General features: G+C 38.2%; 1 protein-coding gene across 1 annotated transcript in view; it reads left to right on the forward strand.

The window, feature by feature from the left end:
- Window positions 1–114: 114 nt before the first annotated feature.
- KIF15 (kinesin family member 15) overlaps window positions 115–17,499 on the forward strand; it is a 37,238-nt gene continuing 19,853 nt past the window's right edge. The window contains exons 1-15 of the mRNA XM_063129404.1: window positions 115–143; window positions 585–765; window positions 3,031–3,107; window positions 3,470–3,507; window positions 4,595–4,692; window positions 5,746–5,925; window positions 6,756–6,965; window positions 7,053–7,178; window positions 9,365–9,487; window positions 10,626–10,749; window positions 12,717–12,808; window positions 13,092–13,301; window positions 14,412–14,589; window positions 15,737–15,878; window positions 16,973–17,114. Coding sequence (XP_062985474.1) covers window positions 124–143; window positions 585–765; window positions 3,031–3,107; window positions 3,470–3,507; window positions 4,595–4,692; window positions 5,746–5,925; window positions 6,756–6,965; window positions 7,053–7,178; window positions 9,365–9,487; window positions 10,626–10,749; window positions 12,717–12,808; window positions 13,092–13,301; window positions 14,412–14,589; window positions 15,737–15,878; window positions 16,973–17,114 — 1,941 coding nt within the window. The 5' untranslated portion in view covers window positions 115–123. The remainder of the gene's footprint in view (window positions 144–584; window positions 766–3,030; window positions 3,108–3,469; window positions 3,508–4,594; window positions 4,693–5,745; window positions 5,926–6,755; window positions 6,966–7,052; window positions 7,179–9,364; window positions 9,488–10,625; window positions 10,750–12,716; window positions 12,809–13,091; window positions 13,302–14,411; window positions 14,590–15,736; window positions 15,879–16,972; window positions 17,115–17,499) is intronic.

Here is a 17,499-nt window from a genome sequence, read left to right on the forward strand (position 1 = left end):
CCAGCTTTTGTTTGGACAAGTAGTTCCGTTTCTGTGTAACATCACTTCTGCTTTAGATGGTAATTTTTTGAGTGCCTATTATCTGCATTTTCTCACTTGTTTTCTCTAGGTGAGCCACGTGACATGACGTTAGTACCCTCTAGGTAAGAATCTATTAGTTCTTTGTGTAAATGCTAGTCACTTCATTGATAGATCAGAGATTTACATCCTGATCCTAGCTGCCTTCAATGCTATTTTCCTTTGTATAAAGACAGGATAGAAATCAAATAAATAAATAAATAAAATTGGTTACTCAGAAGTAAGTTTGCTGTCTGTCTGTCAGCCTACAACCAAGCTGGACAATTCTATCCCTCTATGGTAGAAGTTACTGCTTGGCTATAACAAATTCATAAAATTGGGTGCCTGTTAGCATATTGTTTTGAGTTTATGTGAAAAGGATATCAAAACAATTACATTTAGAGGAGAAATATATTTATCTAATTGTGGCTGGATGCTAGATCATAGTGGCTTGACAAAAAAAAATGTGGGGGGCGAAGGGGTTATTTGGTCTAACAGCATACTCATGTAGATGTTGCTTTTTTAAGCCCTGAAGGTGATACTATCAAAGTTTATGTGAGAGTGCGTCCTCCAGAAGGAACTTTGCCGGCTGATGGGAAACAGGGCTTGTGTTTATCTGTTCTTTCATCAAACACAATCCGTCTGCATTCAAAGCCTGAACCTAAGATCTTCACCTTTGATGATGTGGCAGATGTAGATACAACCCAGGTAATTTACCAGAGCTGCCAATACTGAAATCCTGTTTTTAGGTCTGAAACTCACATTCCTGAGTTGTATTAGGAAATCATTCACATTGAGCCATATACATATGCTTTGAATTCTTGAAGTGGAATTATACATTTGCTTGGTAGTAGTAGTAAAGCTTTATTGTTTCAACCAATGGTTACAACAAGCATAATAAAAACCATGCTAAAGCAAATCAGAACTTTTGCTCTATACATTTGGGCTGTAAGAGCGAAGTTGGCAAATGCCAATACAACTGTCTTGTTATTGCATGTAAACAAAAAGTATATTCTTTCTGAATCAGACCAGCTGGACTTATTCTAAAAAAAAATCTAAATACTTAGAACGAATTTGAGACTAGATAGGGCAGCAGAACAAATAATGAGGCAGATCCTCCACTTTGCTGCTACGGCAAGGGCAGAGTCTTAAGGCATAAGGAATTTTATTAAAACACCCTTCTAGCACTGCTGTTTTCATTTGTTGCATCTTTAATCGTGCAAGGGCTGATCTAATACACGGGTTAGAAATTAGAGTCAGGTAGTGTTCGCATTCAAATTTAAGCTTAGTCTCTGCAAACCAAGGTGCTATCTTATTATTTGAGACTGCGCAGAGATCCATTTGAATAGAAACGCTATAGACCCTCTCCTTAAAGACCTCTTTGCTGTGAGCTAAATTCAAAGTAGTAAAGTATTGAGAAGAAAAACCATAATAATGAATTTGAGGAATCAATTTCTAAAACCGAGGGGGGATCTACACTACTGCTTTAAAGCGCTTTATAACAGTTTTGACAACTGTTGGGGCCCAGGACACACTGCATATACAGGTTTCAAAATGTTTTCAAAGTGCTTTAAAGCGCTTTAAAAGCAATAGTGTAGATCCCCCCACCCAAGATGATATATTTGATGAATTGGCTCTCATTTGCTCTAAAAGACACAATTTAGGAAATCTGGTTGGAAGTGAAATATAAGTCTTGAGCCAGACATTTGCTTGGAATTCTTCAATTGGAATTGCAGGGAGATGTTCCTGTTTAAGAGCTCATACAACATAGCCCTACAACACTGTGGCTAACCTACCTTTTACAGTCAGATAGGAAGAGAGAAGAAGAGTAACAGGAAACCTGAACTTTATTGATTTTATGATGCCAAAATCAACTACGCAATCTGTATGATGCCTCAACCCCACTCATTTATACAACTGAGTTATAACTCAGTTATAACTTACGGGGCTCATTCCTTTCTGGAGCCGGAGTGTAATCCACCCACCCGCCCTACCCCATGTCACAATATTTGTAAAATGTTGCTGAGAAGTCTAATAAAATTAAAAAGAAGTGTAAAGCAACCAATTTTAGGATCCTAATTGAAACTAAACCCGCCTCAGTCATGAAAGCCGTAGTAGAAAAAATGATCTTTTAAAAACTGCATCTTCCAGGAATGCTTGGGGCAGCCACTTGTCCTATTCCTTCTATGGACAATTGGACCCCAGCTGAAAATGTGCTGGATTGCTGCTATCCGGTGCAGATGCCTTCAGGAAAGGCCTAAAGCAACCTCCTTCAGGGGAAAAGGGCAGGTACCCTCTTCTCATGGAGTGAAGCATTAGCAATATCCTTCCCTGCAGGCACCACTGAGTCCTTATTGGCCGTCCCTAGTAGTTGTTTAATGTAACAGACAGAATATATAAATATAGATGTTACAGCCAATGGTGTAGCTTTAATATTATAACAGTATTTTTACTTACATAATACTTAATATTTCAAGTACCTAAAACAGCCAGGTATTATACACAGATAAGATAAATATAGCAAAAAGTCCTTCCCATGGGCTTTCAGTCTTAAAAAATGGAAGACAAAAGGAAGGACAGGAAGAAAATTAAGGAAAGGAAGCAGAAGTGCTATCTGAAGGTTGAAAAGTATTTGACTGGCCTGGTCTGTATTAAGATTTATGACACATTAACAACTTCTATTTTAGTAATAGCCATATTCATTAGGAACATTCTCATAATGGCTCCAACCTATTACTTGCAAACTATTACTTGGGAGCAAGTCTCATTGATTTCATTATTTCATGCATAATAACAGTTCTTTCATGTCAGTGAAATTGCTCATATTTAATGAAAAGCATTGCTTAATGTCACAGTATGTATACTGTTTAATGAATAAAGGCCGGTGTATAATAATGTTTTTGCATTTTAAGAAGCCAGGCTACTTCCTTCAATATAAAATGTTAACAAGTAATTTTGATCTTTTCTGCCCAGGAATCAGTGTTCTCAAGTGTGGCAAAAAATATAGTGGAATCATGCATGAATGGCTACAATGGGACCATTTTTGCATAGTAAGCTTTCAAACTTTTTCATTTCATGTGCATTTAAAAATAACTGATTTGAATGATTGTGTGAGTTGCACGGTTGGAGATGTCTCCTAGGAAGCTGCCCTTTACCAGGTCAGACTGTTTGTTCATCTATTCCAGCATTGTCTACTCCTCTCCAGGGCCTCAAACCGGGAAAAAGTCTTCCACATCACCTACTAGCCGATCCTTTTTAACTGGAGATGTCAGGGATTGAACTTGGGGTCTTTTGTATGTGCAAACCATATGCCCTGCCATCAAGTCTCTTCATTATGTGGAAGTATCCCTAGCATATAATAAATTGTGTTTAATGAGGGCTAATTTTTTGTGCTCTTTTTTGTTTTTTGTAGTGGGCAGACTGGTTCAGGAAAAACATTTACAATGATGGGTAAGTATACATACATTGACTTGTGCTTAACTTGTGTATGTGTATTTGTCCTATTTTAGATCCCATGGTGAGATTCCCCCACCCTGAACAGCAACGTATGTATTTGTCCAGTATTTCCCATTCTTTTAAACTAGATAAATAAAAGAATTTCATGAATTCTGTCATAGTCCATATTCTGACCACGTAAACCAGGGGTGAGGAACATGTTTCAGGCCGAAGGCTGAATTAGTCCTGAGTAAGCACATGGCTTTGCCAGCAGTGAGCAGGGCCACATCCAAAAGTGGCATGGGGCCTCATGATGTGATTGCACAGACCTCATTCACCCACACGTTGCCCCTCCCCACCCGTCAAAATTGATACCGATGCAGGCTTTTTAAAAGCGTAAATGCAGTGTGAGAGGTGGAGCTGGGAAACTGTCTTATGTCTGATCGGAGGTAGTGCAGGGAAGCTGGTGGGCCAATTGGAGACCTCCCGCAGGCAGGCTGGAGGTTCCCATCTCTGACCTATTTATTTATTTATTTATTTACAGTATTTATATACCGCCCCCATTCAAAATTTTGGAGCGGTGTACAAGATAAAATAAAAAACAGAATAAGAACACATTAAAATAGGTTTTTTAAAAACAAAATGCAAAGTAAACCATGGCTGGTCATCAAGAGAAGGCTTCCTGGAACAATGACGTTTTCAGGAGGCACCGAAAAGAATACAAAATTGCCTGACCTCCAGAGGCAGGGAATTCTATAGGAGCGGGGCCTCCACACTGAAGGCTCTTCCCTTGGTGACCTAGAAACTGCAGTGTTCTGGAAGCTGATCTCTTCTCTGGCAGAGACAGCTATATACTGTCCCCTCCACTGAGGGGAGAGTGAAAAGCTTGGGGAACCCAAGGCTGCCACTTCATTGATTAGAAAAGATCTTGGAAAGGGCAGATGTCAGAATCTTGCAGGGGATTTCTTACCTCCTTTAATGATTGTCTTTACCTCTTGAAGGAGTCCTCCATGCTATTTCAGAAACACTTCATTCTATTAATAAAACATACCCAAAGCTCTCGCACTTCCCCAGATTTTTATCCGGACAATTCTCTTTTTAGGACCTCCTGATTCTGATAACTTTACACATAATCGGAGAGGAGTGATTCCACGAAGCTTCGAATACTTGTTTTTTCTAATTGAACGTGAAAAAGAAAAGGTAAGATTTTTTTTATAATGAAGGTCATGGAAGAAGTTCTTGATTATAAATTAGACCTGCTAGCTCTTAGAAGCCATTTTTTATTTGAGAAGGTCTCACCTGCTGGTTTGGAATGATGATATAGTGTGGAATCTGTTTTTTTATGGTAGCAAAAATCTGTGTAGTGTGCCACTTTCCTATGGTGAGTAACAGTTGGCTTCTGGTGAGAAAGTCGAATGGTGAACTTCACCTTACCCTCCTCTCCCATCAATTGGCTTCCATCCTGTCCCATTTACATCTGTAACCAGTAGCATAAACTTCACGCTTCCATTTCCAACACAGTTCTTATTGCACTCACTGTTCTCTCTGACTAGGTTCACATAGCACACTAACTCATGATGGTTTATTTTTCAGAACAACCAATGATGCTTTAGCATCATGATGCACTATGGGATGTGTCTCCCCAACCCACTGTGGTTTATTTCCCCCAAATAAACCATCCTGAGAACCCATGGTCTACAGTAAGGGTTATTTTACCTATGGTGGGTTGCCATGTCATCTGATGCACAGCATGGGTTACATAGATCACTTGCAGAACTGTTCTGCAAGAGCGGCCAAAAACGCTGCCACTGCTCTGCTTCTCTCAAGTGACCTCTATTCTTACCGCAAAGAAAGCAGGGCTACCTGCCTGGATGGGCAGAAGAAGGAGGAGCGAGGGGGTGCCATAAGCAATTCCGTGTAGCTTGTTTGTCTGATGGGAGCACAATAGGTTGTTTGCATAGCCACCTACTCAGCTTAGCTCACCGTGGGTTAGTGTGATGTGTGAACCCAGCCTTTGTCTCCCAAATAGAGAGTTATCTGTTGCAACACTGGTGATCTCTTTGATTTCGTTTTTCTTTCTTTTTTTTAACCAAAAGGAAAACCCAAAAAGATTTACGTGTGAATGTATGTCTTTCTGTCAATGATAAGAGGTCGATAAACTCATGCCTTCGTATAGGATATAATAACGTTGTAATATTAGGGAGTGCTAAAACAGCTCTTTCTTTCTAACAGAAATGTTAATGTTTCTTATAGGCTGGTCCTGGTAAAAATTTTCTCTGTAAGTGTTCATTTATTGAAATCTACAATGAACAGATATTTGATTTGCTGGATTCTGCTTCAGCTGGACTCTTCCTCAGAGAACACATCACAAAAGGAGTATTTGTTGTTGGTGCAGTGGAGCAAGTGTTGACTTCAGCTGCTGAAGCATATCAAGTATGTTCTGTTTTAATATGTAGAGGTAGACATTCTCCTGTGCTGAAATTAAGGCAGTAATCTTTGAAGTAGCAATATTATGATTTGAAGAGTTTGACCACAAGAAAAACCTTGGACACTTTATACTCAAGGACCTTATTTTATACCTTTTCCCATTTTAGCTCCCTCTACATTAGACCTTATATGTTTGGACAGAAGCACCTGTTCCCTCAAATCCCAAATAGCTTTCAGTGGACAGGACCAAAAGGCCATGTGTGGGGTACTGTGAATAGACATGGCTTTTCTAGTCCCCCCCCCTTCCAGCAGGAGATGTGTATGCACTCACACCAAAAAAAACCACCCTCAAGTGTCAGGACACTTTCAGGAGCAGCATTTCACAAGGCCTGAAAGGCTGTCTCTGGAAGGGAAAATTCATAACCCACGTCATGCACACATGGAAGTATTTTTCATACACAAACTGGACTCTTCAGATCCCAGCTAATGTATTGACAAGTACTAAATATAGTAACATCAAATTACTGTAAGCTTCATATGCCAACTTGTTGGAAGTGGACAACAGGTCTAAACATAAGATTATTTTTTTTAGAAAAACAAGACAAGGGGAGCTTTGGGAATCCATGTTCTAAGATACTTTCTGACATGGAGGTGTAGAATTTGGACCATTACATACTGTGTCTACTGCCTATGAATAAAATAACGTGTTCTCTTAATCTGGATTAGCGTTTAAGATAAGATTAGCACTTATAGTCACAGTTCTGACTTTAAGATATAAATTGTTGAATGTGTTCCAAAATATCTAGCATTATAATTTGTGTCTTTCTCCTGACTAGGTATTAACAATGGGCTGGAGAAATCGTCGTGTAGCATCTACCTCAATGAACAGAGAGTCCTCAAGGTCACATGCTGTCTTCACTATCACAGTAGAATCAATGGAAAAGAACAATGAGATTTTGAACATCCGATCCTCTCAACTCAATTTGGTGGATTTGGCTGGATCTGAGAGACAAAAAGATACTCATACTGAGGGGGTTAGGTTAAAGGTCAGTAGTGAAACTCCACAATTACTATTCCGTTAAAAACAAAGACATAGTCTGCTCAATCACTTTTATTTTCTTGCACCTTGATAGGAGGCAGGGAACATAAACCGATCATTAAGTTGCCTGGGCCAAGTGATCACTGCACTTGTTGATGTGGGCAATGGAAAACAGAGGCACATCTGCTACAGGAATTCCAAGCTCACTTTTCTGCTACGGGTAAGGTGTACTTGTGGCGTTACACCCCACAAGTCAGTTCACCAATGTATGTCTGGAATTGGTAAGTCTGTGGTGCTTAGAATGTTGACCTGTGTGGGTGGAGTTAGAATGTCTTAGGAGGGGGAGGAGTGATATATAAGGGAATGACTGAGGGTATTGAGAGAGACTTTTAGGTACTTTTTGAGTCTTTAGCCTTTAGTGCTTTAGCTCTCTCTGTGTGTAGAGTACTATTGTTCTGGAGAGTTTGAGGATCAGTGTATAGAGGGGTGTCTTGAATGTGGTGTGCACGTAGTCAGCTGATGTATATTAAATAATACTGATAATAAAGAAAGCTCAAGAGTGATTGTGTGAGAGAAAGGAAAATGTGTATGTGAAGAGAGAAAGGATTGGATGAGAGGTTTTTAAACAGTTTTGAAAAGTTTTATTTTGAAACAAAGTTTGTGAACCTTAAAATAAATTTTTATTCAGTTTGTTTTAACTACCACAAAAATCCCACGTGTTTCTTTGGCATATCATCAGCAGTTATATACATTTAACACCCATTCTGACATAAAATCACCATCAGCACATTTAATTCACAGTGCTTTGATTTATACTGAAATCTTTCCAATTTAACCCCTTTCTCCACATAGTTTGGAGAAAGGGGGTGTTTGTCCCTTGCCTCAGGCTCCTCAAGTGGTGGGGTTTAGCTTGAGCAGGGAATGTCCGCGGCCATGCCTGTTGTTCAGAGCCTGTGTCATGGCAGTACCATTCATTTTTCAGACAATGATTTTGAAAAGAAGAATCTGTATTGACTTTTATATAATTCAGCAATCATAGAATGTAATCCTATGGGATTGCTGCCCTAACAATAGAAGATTAGAAGCTTTCAAGTATTCAATACCCCACCAGGCTTTTAATAGCAGGTTAGGAGGAGTGACAGGGTCATTACTCTGTTGAAATGTTCACCCAACATAGTGCTACAGGATCAATTCGTTAAAATCCTATCAAGCTTTGTAAACCTTTTAATCATATATACAGTGTAATCCTATACATGGCTATTCAGAAGAAAGATCCATGGGGTTAGATCCAGACTTAATTTTATTTGGAGTAGATTCATTGAAATCAGTGAAACTTAGGTTAGTCACAATTAAGTACCATACATTTCATTAGGGCTACTATAAGATTAAGTTTGGATGCAGCTCATTGAATTCAATAGGCTTACTCCCACATAAGCGGTTATTGGATTGTAAGATTAATATTCATAAGAAACACATAAAATAATAGTTTTGGAGCATGCAAATCCTCTCCCCAATTAAGTATTAACGTATTTTCTATGTTGGTAAGCAGGTGACTCCTCGGTTTTGTAAAGGTATTAGTTCTTTTTATTACCTCATGTCGTAGTGTTGACTTTGTACTGTCTTATGCTCAGCTGTGTATTGTCTTTAAAGTGATGTAGTCTTATGTCTTAATAATGGATCTCATGGTGTGTGTTTGCCATTTAAGAGTTGTCAGTCACCAATGGCAAAACAGCTCATTACAGCTACTTTCAGGTTCATGGTACCATTGTAGTAGTACTATCCTGCTTTGAAACATCAGCTGGGTTCGCACAATAAGCAGGCAAAAAGAAACCACCATGGCTCCCCCCCCCCCCCACCATTTGCTAAGTATATGCAGCACAGGTTATTGTGTTGTCCAAACCCAGGGTGGCTTCTAAACCCCCGCGCAAACTATGGTTTGTAGAGGTTCTGGAATAGTTCAAAAGCCATGCGCACTGCGCCAGGTTCAAACACAATAACCTGTGCCATGTATAACTCGGCAAATCGTGGGCACATGAGCTGCGCAGGTGAGGGAAGAAGCAAAGATTGTGTGAACCTGGTCTTTATGTCATTCAAGATACTCTGTTCCATTCAATGGGCCCCATCAGAATAGTAAGCCCTTAAACAATACACTCCTTTAAAATAGTTTTATTGTGTCCTATTGCCCCCTAAAAACAAAGGTTCTAGAATAGGAAAGATGGTGCACCAGTTGTGCCATGTCCTGCTTTGTGGGTCCCTGGTCGATATCTGGTTGGCCACTATGTGAACAGAGTGCTGGACAAGATGGACCCCCAGTCTGATCCAGCATCAGGGCACTTCTTAATGTTACTATGGTTGAGAGACTTAAAAAGAACCTCTCTATAAAGTAATTTTCATGTCTTTACACAGGATTCACTTGGAGGCAATGCCAAGACTTGTATCATAGCAAACGTTCATCCAGGATCCAGATGTTTTGGTGAAACCTTGTCCACTCTTAATTTTGCTCAGAGAGCAAAACTGATCAAAAACAAGGTATATAAATGGAACAGAATCATATTTTGACAATTCAGCCACCCTTTTCACCTTGTTGTAGGCATGCTTTGTGTTTTTAAGCTTTGTGTTTTTAGGTTTTTTCCTGAAAATGTTAGCTACTTTTTGGAAATGTTTTGTGAACTTTTTTCATTACCTTGCCTATACACTCTAATAATATTAGATTCTGGATGTTCCTTGACTAAGAGAAATAGTGATCATAGTCAAAAACATTTAACAAATGCCTGAAGTTTAAACTACTGTGATTTCTGCCATTTGCTACATTAGTAGTTGGGTTGCATTCCCTTCTAAAATTATGTGAGCTAGGTTTCACATTTTTACACTCTGCAACTGATTATAAATATACATTTATAAGTCTAATAACCTATTTAGGACATTGGACATCAAAAACAGTATCAGACTTTGTCGTGCATTTGTAAAACTGAGGAAACATCTAAACTGCATTACTTTTGTGTGGTCAGTGTCAAGACTTATTAGCTTCTCAGCCTAAAATATCTCTCTGGACTAAACTTTTACAGTATATATCTTCAAGCTATTAAGAACTAATGAACTTAGAAGAAACAAAACTGTTAGTCACAGCTCTGTGGATTCTCTCCAAGCAAATTCTGATTCTGCAAATCAAAAATATTTATACATTATAAACACTTGCAGTATGTGTTACTACTCCTAAGACTCAGGTTTCAAAACATGGCAAGGAATGGTTGAGATAGCAAAGTAAGGAGACTCAAAAGTTAAGGTGCTGTGGGAGAAAGCAGGGAGGAAAGGTTAATATTCATCATGAGCACAGACAGTGTTGGGGGCAAGTACCTTTTTCCTAAACTCCATTTTGTTTTTGAGCCTTTCCTTGAAACTATGGGCATGAAACTTGGTTTTTCTAAAAGGAAAGAAAGATGAGTGGGGGAAATGCTAAATTCTTCACCAGATTTATAAATGCATGGAGCACATACTTATCACTGTTGGGGAACAGTCTTTATTTTTCAAAATTATTCTCTTTTTAAAATGCAGTATTTAAAAGTGAGTATCATGGATTCTGGTTTGCCTTAACAGTAGGGTTTGTGTTGTTTGGTCACCAAGTGTAAGTGTGTGTGTGTGTTTCAATATCTTTACGTTTCTACTCAAGGCTGTGATAAATGAAGACACCCAAGGCAATGTAAGGCAGTTACAAGCCGAAGTGAAGAAACTGAAAGACCAGCTTGCTCTGCTTGCTTCAGGGCAACCTGTGCATGATGCTTCTCTTCTTACAGGTGAAGCCCGTCCCCTGTCTGTCGATGTGTGTGGTGCCAAAACCTAGCTTTGGTTTGGTATGATTTGCTTGAATCCTTTGTTTACCATAAACAAAATCTAACTCAAAATATTTTGAACAAAATATTTTTGTAAAAAACCTAAACTTTAGTCATGCACTCCCATTACATTACACAAATAGAACACTATAATAAGGAACTCATTCTCTGAGTGCCAATAATAATAAGAATACATTTATTATATTATTTCTTACACGCCTCTCCCTCTGGATCGAGGCACGGAACGACATAGAATACAAAAACATTATAAAATACATAAAACTAAAACATTTAAAACTAATACATTATTAAAATAGCAGCCAGACATTTTAAAGTTCGACTGGGTAGGCCTGCCGGAAGAGATCAGTCTTTATAGCTTTTTTTATATTCAAAAATACTGTTGAGTTGACGAATCTCTCCCGGCAGGCTATACCACAGTCGGGGAGCAGCAGAAGAGAAGGTCCTCTGGGTAACAGTTGTCAATCTAGTTTTAGCTGGCTGAAGTAAATTCTTCCCAGAGGACCTGAGTGTACGGGGCAGATTGTGTGGGAGAAGGAGATCCTTCAGGAAACCTGGACCCAAACCATGTAGGGCTTTAAAGGTAATAGCCAGCACTTTATACTTGCCCGGAAACTAATTGGCAGCCAGTGAAGTGATTTTAGGATTGGTGTAATATAGTCACCCCTAGGTGTACTGGTGACCAACCTGGCTGCCATATTTTGCACAAGTTGAAGTTTCCGGACTAGACACAAAGGTAGCCCTATGTACAGGATTGTCAATCCTCGAAGTTACCAGTGCGTAGGTAAAATGGTACTGTTCATGCATAAGAGGGAGGTATCGGCAGACTTGGGAGAAATAAAAAATGTGCACAGATACAAATCATCTTTAGGAGGAAAAAGCACTAAAGTGCAGGGGACCCAACAATCCATTGAAGATTGAGCATGCTCAGTGGCCACAGAATGCCGACTGACCATGTGGTGGGAGGCATAAAACTAGCAGGAAGAGAATGTAGCTGGATGGCTGGAACACTTCACTCTGCAGCATTTTTTTGCAGGTAGAACATTGTTTCATAGATAGTGTATAGACAGTTTTTTATTTTCACTTTGGCTATTGACACAGATTATGGGTGCAAACTGTGTGCATGTGTAGCTAAGGCAATGTTAAAGCTTAAAGGTGAAATCTAAGAACACTAATGAGTGAGTGATATGCACAAATCAGACTGTTTACTTAGATGTTAGTCTCAATGGGTTGGATCCAGAGTAAGTTAGTTGCACATGTCCCTTTGATTTCAAAGTGGAGCTGTAACTTAAGTCCCATTGATTTCAGTAGGTGCTGAGAGCAACTAACTTAGTCTGGATCCAATCCACTGTGTTCTCAATGGATCTTACTCCTAACCAAATGGGCATACAGTTGCAGTCTTAACAACCAGTCCTGTGCAAAAGTAGGCATTCTTATTCCATTGATTTCAGTAAGGTGGAAGTCTCAGTGAAGCTGATATCTGAGTAAACGCATTTATGATTGTGCTGTGTTTCATATAATTTTCAACAGAATTGTTGGCAAGCTTTTATAACTGAACTGGTACAAAGTTTAAAAATCTAAAGCTTTATTCTGGCTGGAATTTTCATCATAATTAAATGTTAAACTGCACTTTTAGGAGCACTTTAATTAAAGTATTTAAAAGCACAACATTATGGGTGCAATCCTATGTATGCTTAGACAGAAAAAAAGTCCTGAAATTCCCAGCATGTCACAGAAAACATGGCTGACTGAAAGGATGCTGGGAGTTGTAGGATTTTTCTGTTTCAACATGCATACAATTTTGCCCTAAATATACCTATAAATACCTTTAAATAAATACTAATAAATATCAATCAGTAAATCCAGGAAAATATTACTTAATGTATGTATCTTACTTTACACTCTCTTTTAAGCTACCATCTCTCCTGATGTCGGAAATACAGATTATATGAACCATTTCCTTGAAGTAATGCTGTTCTTGGAAAAATCTGAAAGTGAAAAAAAGGTAAGATTAGGTATGATTTAAGTTAGTGTGCCTTGGCTTGGCATAATGTGACCCTTGATTGAGGCAAGAATAAAGCTTTAAAAGCTATACCCTTTGTTTAGTATGGGTTTATTTTAAACACAAATATAGATGGAAAACAAATTGAATATTAAAATATGTTCTTGCTTTCATTGAATATGATTTTATTGATTATTTCCAAGACAGGTTTAAATGAAGATAACTGTTCTTATGTATGTTTCTTGTTAGTACTACTTCTTGCTAAACCAGCTGTCTTTATTTTAAGATGCTGTTAGAAAAAGTTGCCCAGCTAGAAGAACTTTGTGTCAAAAAGGAGAAGTTCATTCAGTCCAATAAAATGATAGTTAAATTCAGAGAGGATCACATAACCCGTCTTGAAAAGCTACATAAAGAGTCTCGTGGCACCTTTTTGCCTACAGACCAAGAGGACTTTGTCAGGGAACTGAAGGAGGAGCTAAAGACTCTCAAAGAACAGGTAGGTGGCTTTTATTTAATGCAGGCGCACTTGTAATGCTAAACCATGATTTAGCACTATTTTTAATGAGTTTGAATAAAGCTGAGTGAAGCATTGGGTTCACATGCTTCCCAAGTCTCCTTGGCTGGGAGAAGGATTTTGGGCGAGATTTTTTAATCACTTTCCATGAAAGTTGGCTTGATATGTACAAACCAGATGTTGTGGTTTAACTCAAACAGGTGTTGGACTCGATGGCCTTATAGGCCCCTTCCAACTCTACTCTTCTATGATTCTATGGTTAGTTTCTAAACTAGCCAGCTAAACAACCCATGGTTTAAATTTGGCTTGTTTAGAAACTGACCAGAGGTTGTTTTAAACTATGATACCTGGTTCATATGTAATGACAAGCCAGCTGCCGTGGAAAGTGAAACTAAAGTCTGCGGAAGTCCTCCTCTTGGCCACTCAGGAAGGGTGCAAGCCTGAGCCTTTTCTTAGGCTTGTTCCAACACATCAATGTGGTGCTAAGCCATGATTTAGCTGCCTGTTTACAGTATCTCGTTTTGTAACTCATGGATTTTATTTTGATTCTATAGATTTTGTATTTGATTTTGTAGTTTCTAGGTATTTTCTAAAACTGATATTGAAAATCAGGTAAAAATTAAAGTGAAATAAACATTAACCACCTAATAAAACCATTAAAGCAGTGGCTACCTGTCTCCGTGATTTATAAAGATTTATAATGAAGTGATTCATCTGGGGAGCAAATAAGACATCAGCATTTAAGAAACTACGTATGGGCTATACTGTAGAAAAGTAAATCAAGTAATTGTGATTTAAAATTGGAATAAAGTCTCAATTCTAAGCATATGCGTAAACATAAATACACATAAGTATGTGTACTTTTGAACTTAAACTGAGTTGGATTAGTCATACTTACAGTAGGCCCGTTAAAGTCAATGGGGCTTAAGTTAATCATGACCAACATTTCGTGTGTACAAGGGGCTTTTAAAGATAGTAATAAAATAATCAGTTTCAATACAACTTCCTATATCAACGTAGTAACAAATCTATCAGTTTTATTTACTACTAGAGATTTGTTTATAGCATGAATTAATACAATGTTGTGTATAGGTGGAGCACCATCCACGGGTTGCAAAATATGCTATGGAGAACCATATCCTCCGAGAAGAGAACAAACAGCTTCGCTCCTCACAATCAGTGAAAAGGGCCCAGGAAATGGATGCTCAGACCATGGCAGAGTTGGAAAAAATATTTGTAGAAATTTCAGGAAGAGAGTGTAATAACAGAGGTATGACACACATTTCAGCTTTCTCATGCTATGTTCTGTTAAAATAACATGGCTTTACTCATGAGATTATTTTTCCTCCAAAACAGTGCCCACTGAATTTATTGGCATTTTGTTTCCAGTCTGCTGGGTTTTATGCTTGTTCCTTTAGAGCATTAAATTTAGCTAAAACATGAGCTGTGTATTCTGATAAAACATTGTGGTTAATCCATATGGTAGCAGCCATCACCATGACAGATTGTTTCAGATGAGCACTCAAGTCAGGCCGATTGCCTTCCTCAATGCTTTCCTCACAATTCTAAAAACAATTGTCTCTCTAGCATGGGGAGGGGGGTGGAATTAATAGGACCTAATTGCTGACAGAGGAATGTTTTATGCGTGCGCTGAATAGAATCTTAGAGACAGCTGTTTGATGCATTGTGGCATGATATGGCCTAGATCCTACCTCCTTCATCATGTGAAGCATATCCTTTTGAAGAGGGAATAGCATCACAAATACTTCCCAGGACAAAACAAATTCCTTTGAAGATCTTACTAAGAATAAGCATTATTTAAAATCTATCTTGCCTTCTTTATTTCAAAGGAATTTACACAGCAGTTTCTAAAACCCTTAGCAAAGAACATTTGAAATCTAGTACTATATAAGATACGAAATCTAGTTTCTATGGGAAAGGTATGCGCTGTGGAAGTATTCAACATTGTGTGCTCCCACCTACAATCCCAAATGGTATAAACTCAGTCACATTCTTGCTTCATCATCTGTGAGAATTAGATCCAAAGCTCTTTGAAAACAAAGATACTGCCTTGGGGTGGCTTCTGCCCTAGAAATATTTTAAATAAAAATAATAAATGCATTTAAATTAAATAAATAAACATTAATCATATTTTGAGCTTAGTAAAAAAAAAAAAATCAATTCACTAGCAGGAAGACCCAGCTGTAATTTTTTTAAAACAACAACAGCAAATTGTTCAATTTGCATTCACAAACAAAGCATAATATATTCTTAAAAGTGTTCAATCTTTGAGCCTTTGCAGGTTTTACAGTAAAGAAAACATTGCAAAGGTAATATACAGCATGGGTATGTTCATATATGACTCTTTGACACATCTAAGAAAGCTGTAACTTTTTTTAAAAAAAAATCCCAAACAGGTCAGCCGGTGTGTTCTACCGCCATGTCAATAGATAGCAATACTGCAGCATCTACTGAAAGGCTGAAGGAACGTCTGCTGCATATGCAGAGTGAACTGGCAAGTTCCAAACAAGAACATGAAGAATTCAGTGAGCTAACAAAGTAAGATGAATCAAAGTGTCCTAATAGCTTTCTACAAAATACCTTACCTGCAAATATCAATCACTCTTTCTCAAGGGTAAAATTCTGAATCTAAAACCCTGTTTGAACAGTATTGTTTTAGAGCTACAAAATGAGAAAGTGATCGTTTTAATTTCAAAGGTTTCTCAAGTCATTTTTTTTAGGTGAAATGTGGTCTTCCACTAATAACTCGGATAGAATTTTGGAGCAAATAATGATGAGATAGAAATCTCCAGGACAAATTGACAAACTAAAAATTAAAAAGTCACCATGTACAGATGGCAGGGAGCAGGCCCACTTGGTAAGGGGAGAACCTACCTCAGTAGCCTTTATTTATTTATTTATTTATTACATTTTTTATACTGCCCAAGGTATAGGCTGTTAATCAGAAATGGTTTTCTGCTTTTTATTAGGCATTATAAAAATGATACCTTTGCCTCAACCTCTTTTGGGCAAAGAGTACTACAGCAGGTTATTTAGAAGGAACTGTACAGCCCAGCTTCACTGGGTGAGTTGGATTACTGAAATGGTTTATCCCATCTCAGGACACTCTCCTTTTAAGAGTTTTGGACAAACCATGAAGCTTCTGTTCCAACAGAAGAGGCCATCCTGACCTATCCTGGCTGGGGCATGGGTTGGCTTTTAGGGATGAGTATGTTGAGCATAATTCCTGGTTAGCCAGAACAATTAAAACCTTGGGTAAAATGTTCTTTTTCTTAACTTTCTCTGTTGGATACAGGGGTTTTTTTCTTACCAGATGAGTTTTGAAGATAAAATCTTATTGTATTAGTTTGGGTATTCTCACACAGCTGCAAAATTTCCCAAACCGAAGTGGTCACCTCTCCTGATGGAAGTTACAAGCCCCCATCTTTACCAAACAGATGGGAGGAATTGCCTATTTCAGGATGTCTGTCTTGTGTGTCCCCCACCCCATACCCTGCCTCCATCTGACCAGAAGGAACCTCTGCAGTAAAACTGATGTTCCGTTTCAGTTTTGTCAACGTGGACATCTGTTTTTACATTGAATGCATAGTGAGTGAGCTATGTTTTGATGGTATGTTTGTTTATGTAAACAGGAAAAAGCAGATGGAGCTAGAGTCAGAGGTTCAGTCTCTACAGAAGGCAAACCAGCATCTTGAGAAAATTTTGGAAGCAACTAAGGCTTGTAAACGCCAGGAAGTCTCTCAACTTAATAAAATCCACATAGAAACTTTAAAGGTATAGGACTGTGATTTAGACTCTGCAAGTATATAGGATGTTACTGAGCTATGCAAAAATCAAGGAAATAGGACCAAGGATCCTTTGCCAAACACATGCTTAAATTTTGTATAAGAGTTTCTTATTTGAGAAGTGCACATACTGAACTTCATATTTTGTAAAAGTGATATGTTATGTTTCCTCTAATTGTATGAATGCTATTGACAGAGTTCCTATTGTCGGAATAGTATTTATCTTATACATAATGGTATGGATCTTAAGTAAAGTTAACTTAAGAAACGTAATGGAAAGACTTCACGGAGGAATGTAGCTGGAATCCAAAAGCCAAAAACACTGCAAAGGGGCTAAAGAGAAAATCGTCCGAACTGAGAGTGCTTGCACTAGT

Source organism: Elgaria multicarinata, chromosome 1 (genome assembly GCF_023053635.1).
Source record: "Elgaria multicarinata webbii isolate HBS135686 ecotype San Diego chromosome 1, rElgMul1.1.pri, whole genome shotgun sequence".
Lineage (NCBI taxonomy): Eukaryota > Metazoa > Chordata > Lepidosauria > Squamata > Anguidae > Elgaria > Elgaria multicarinata.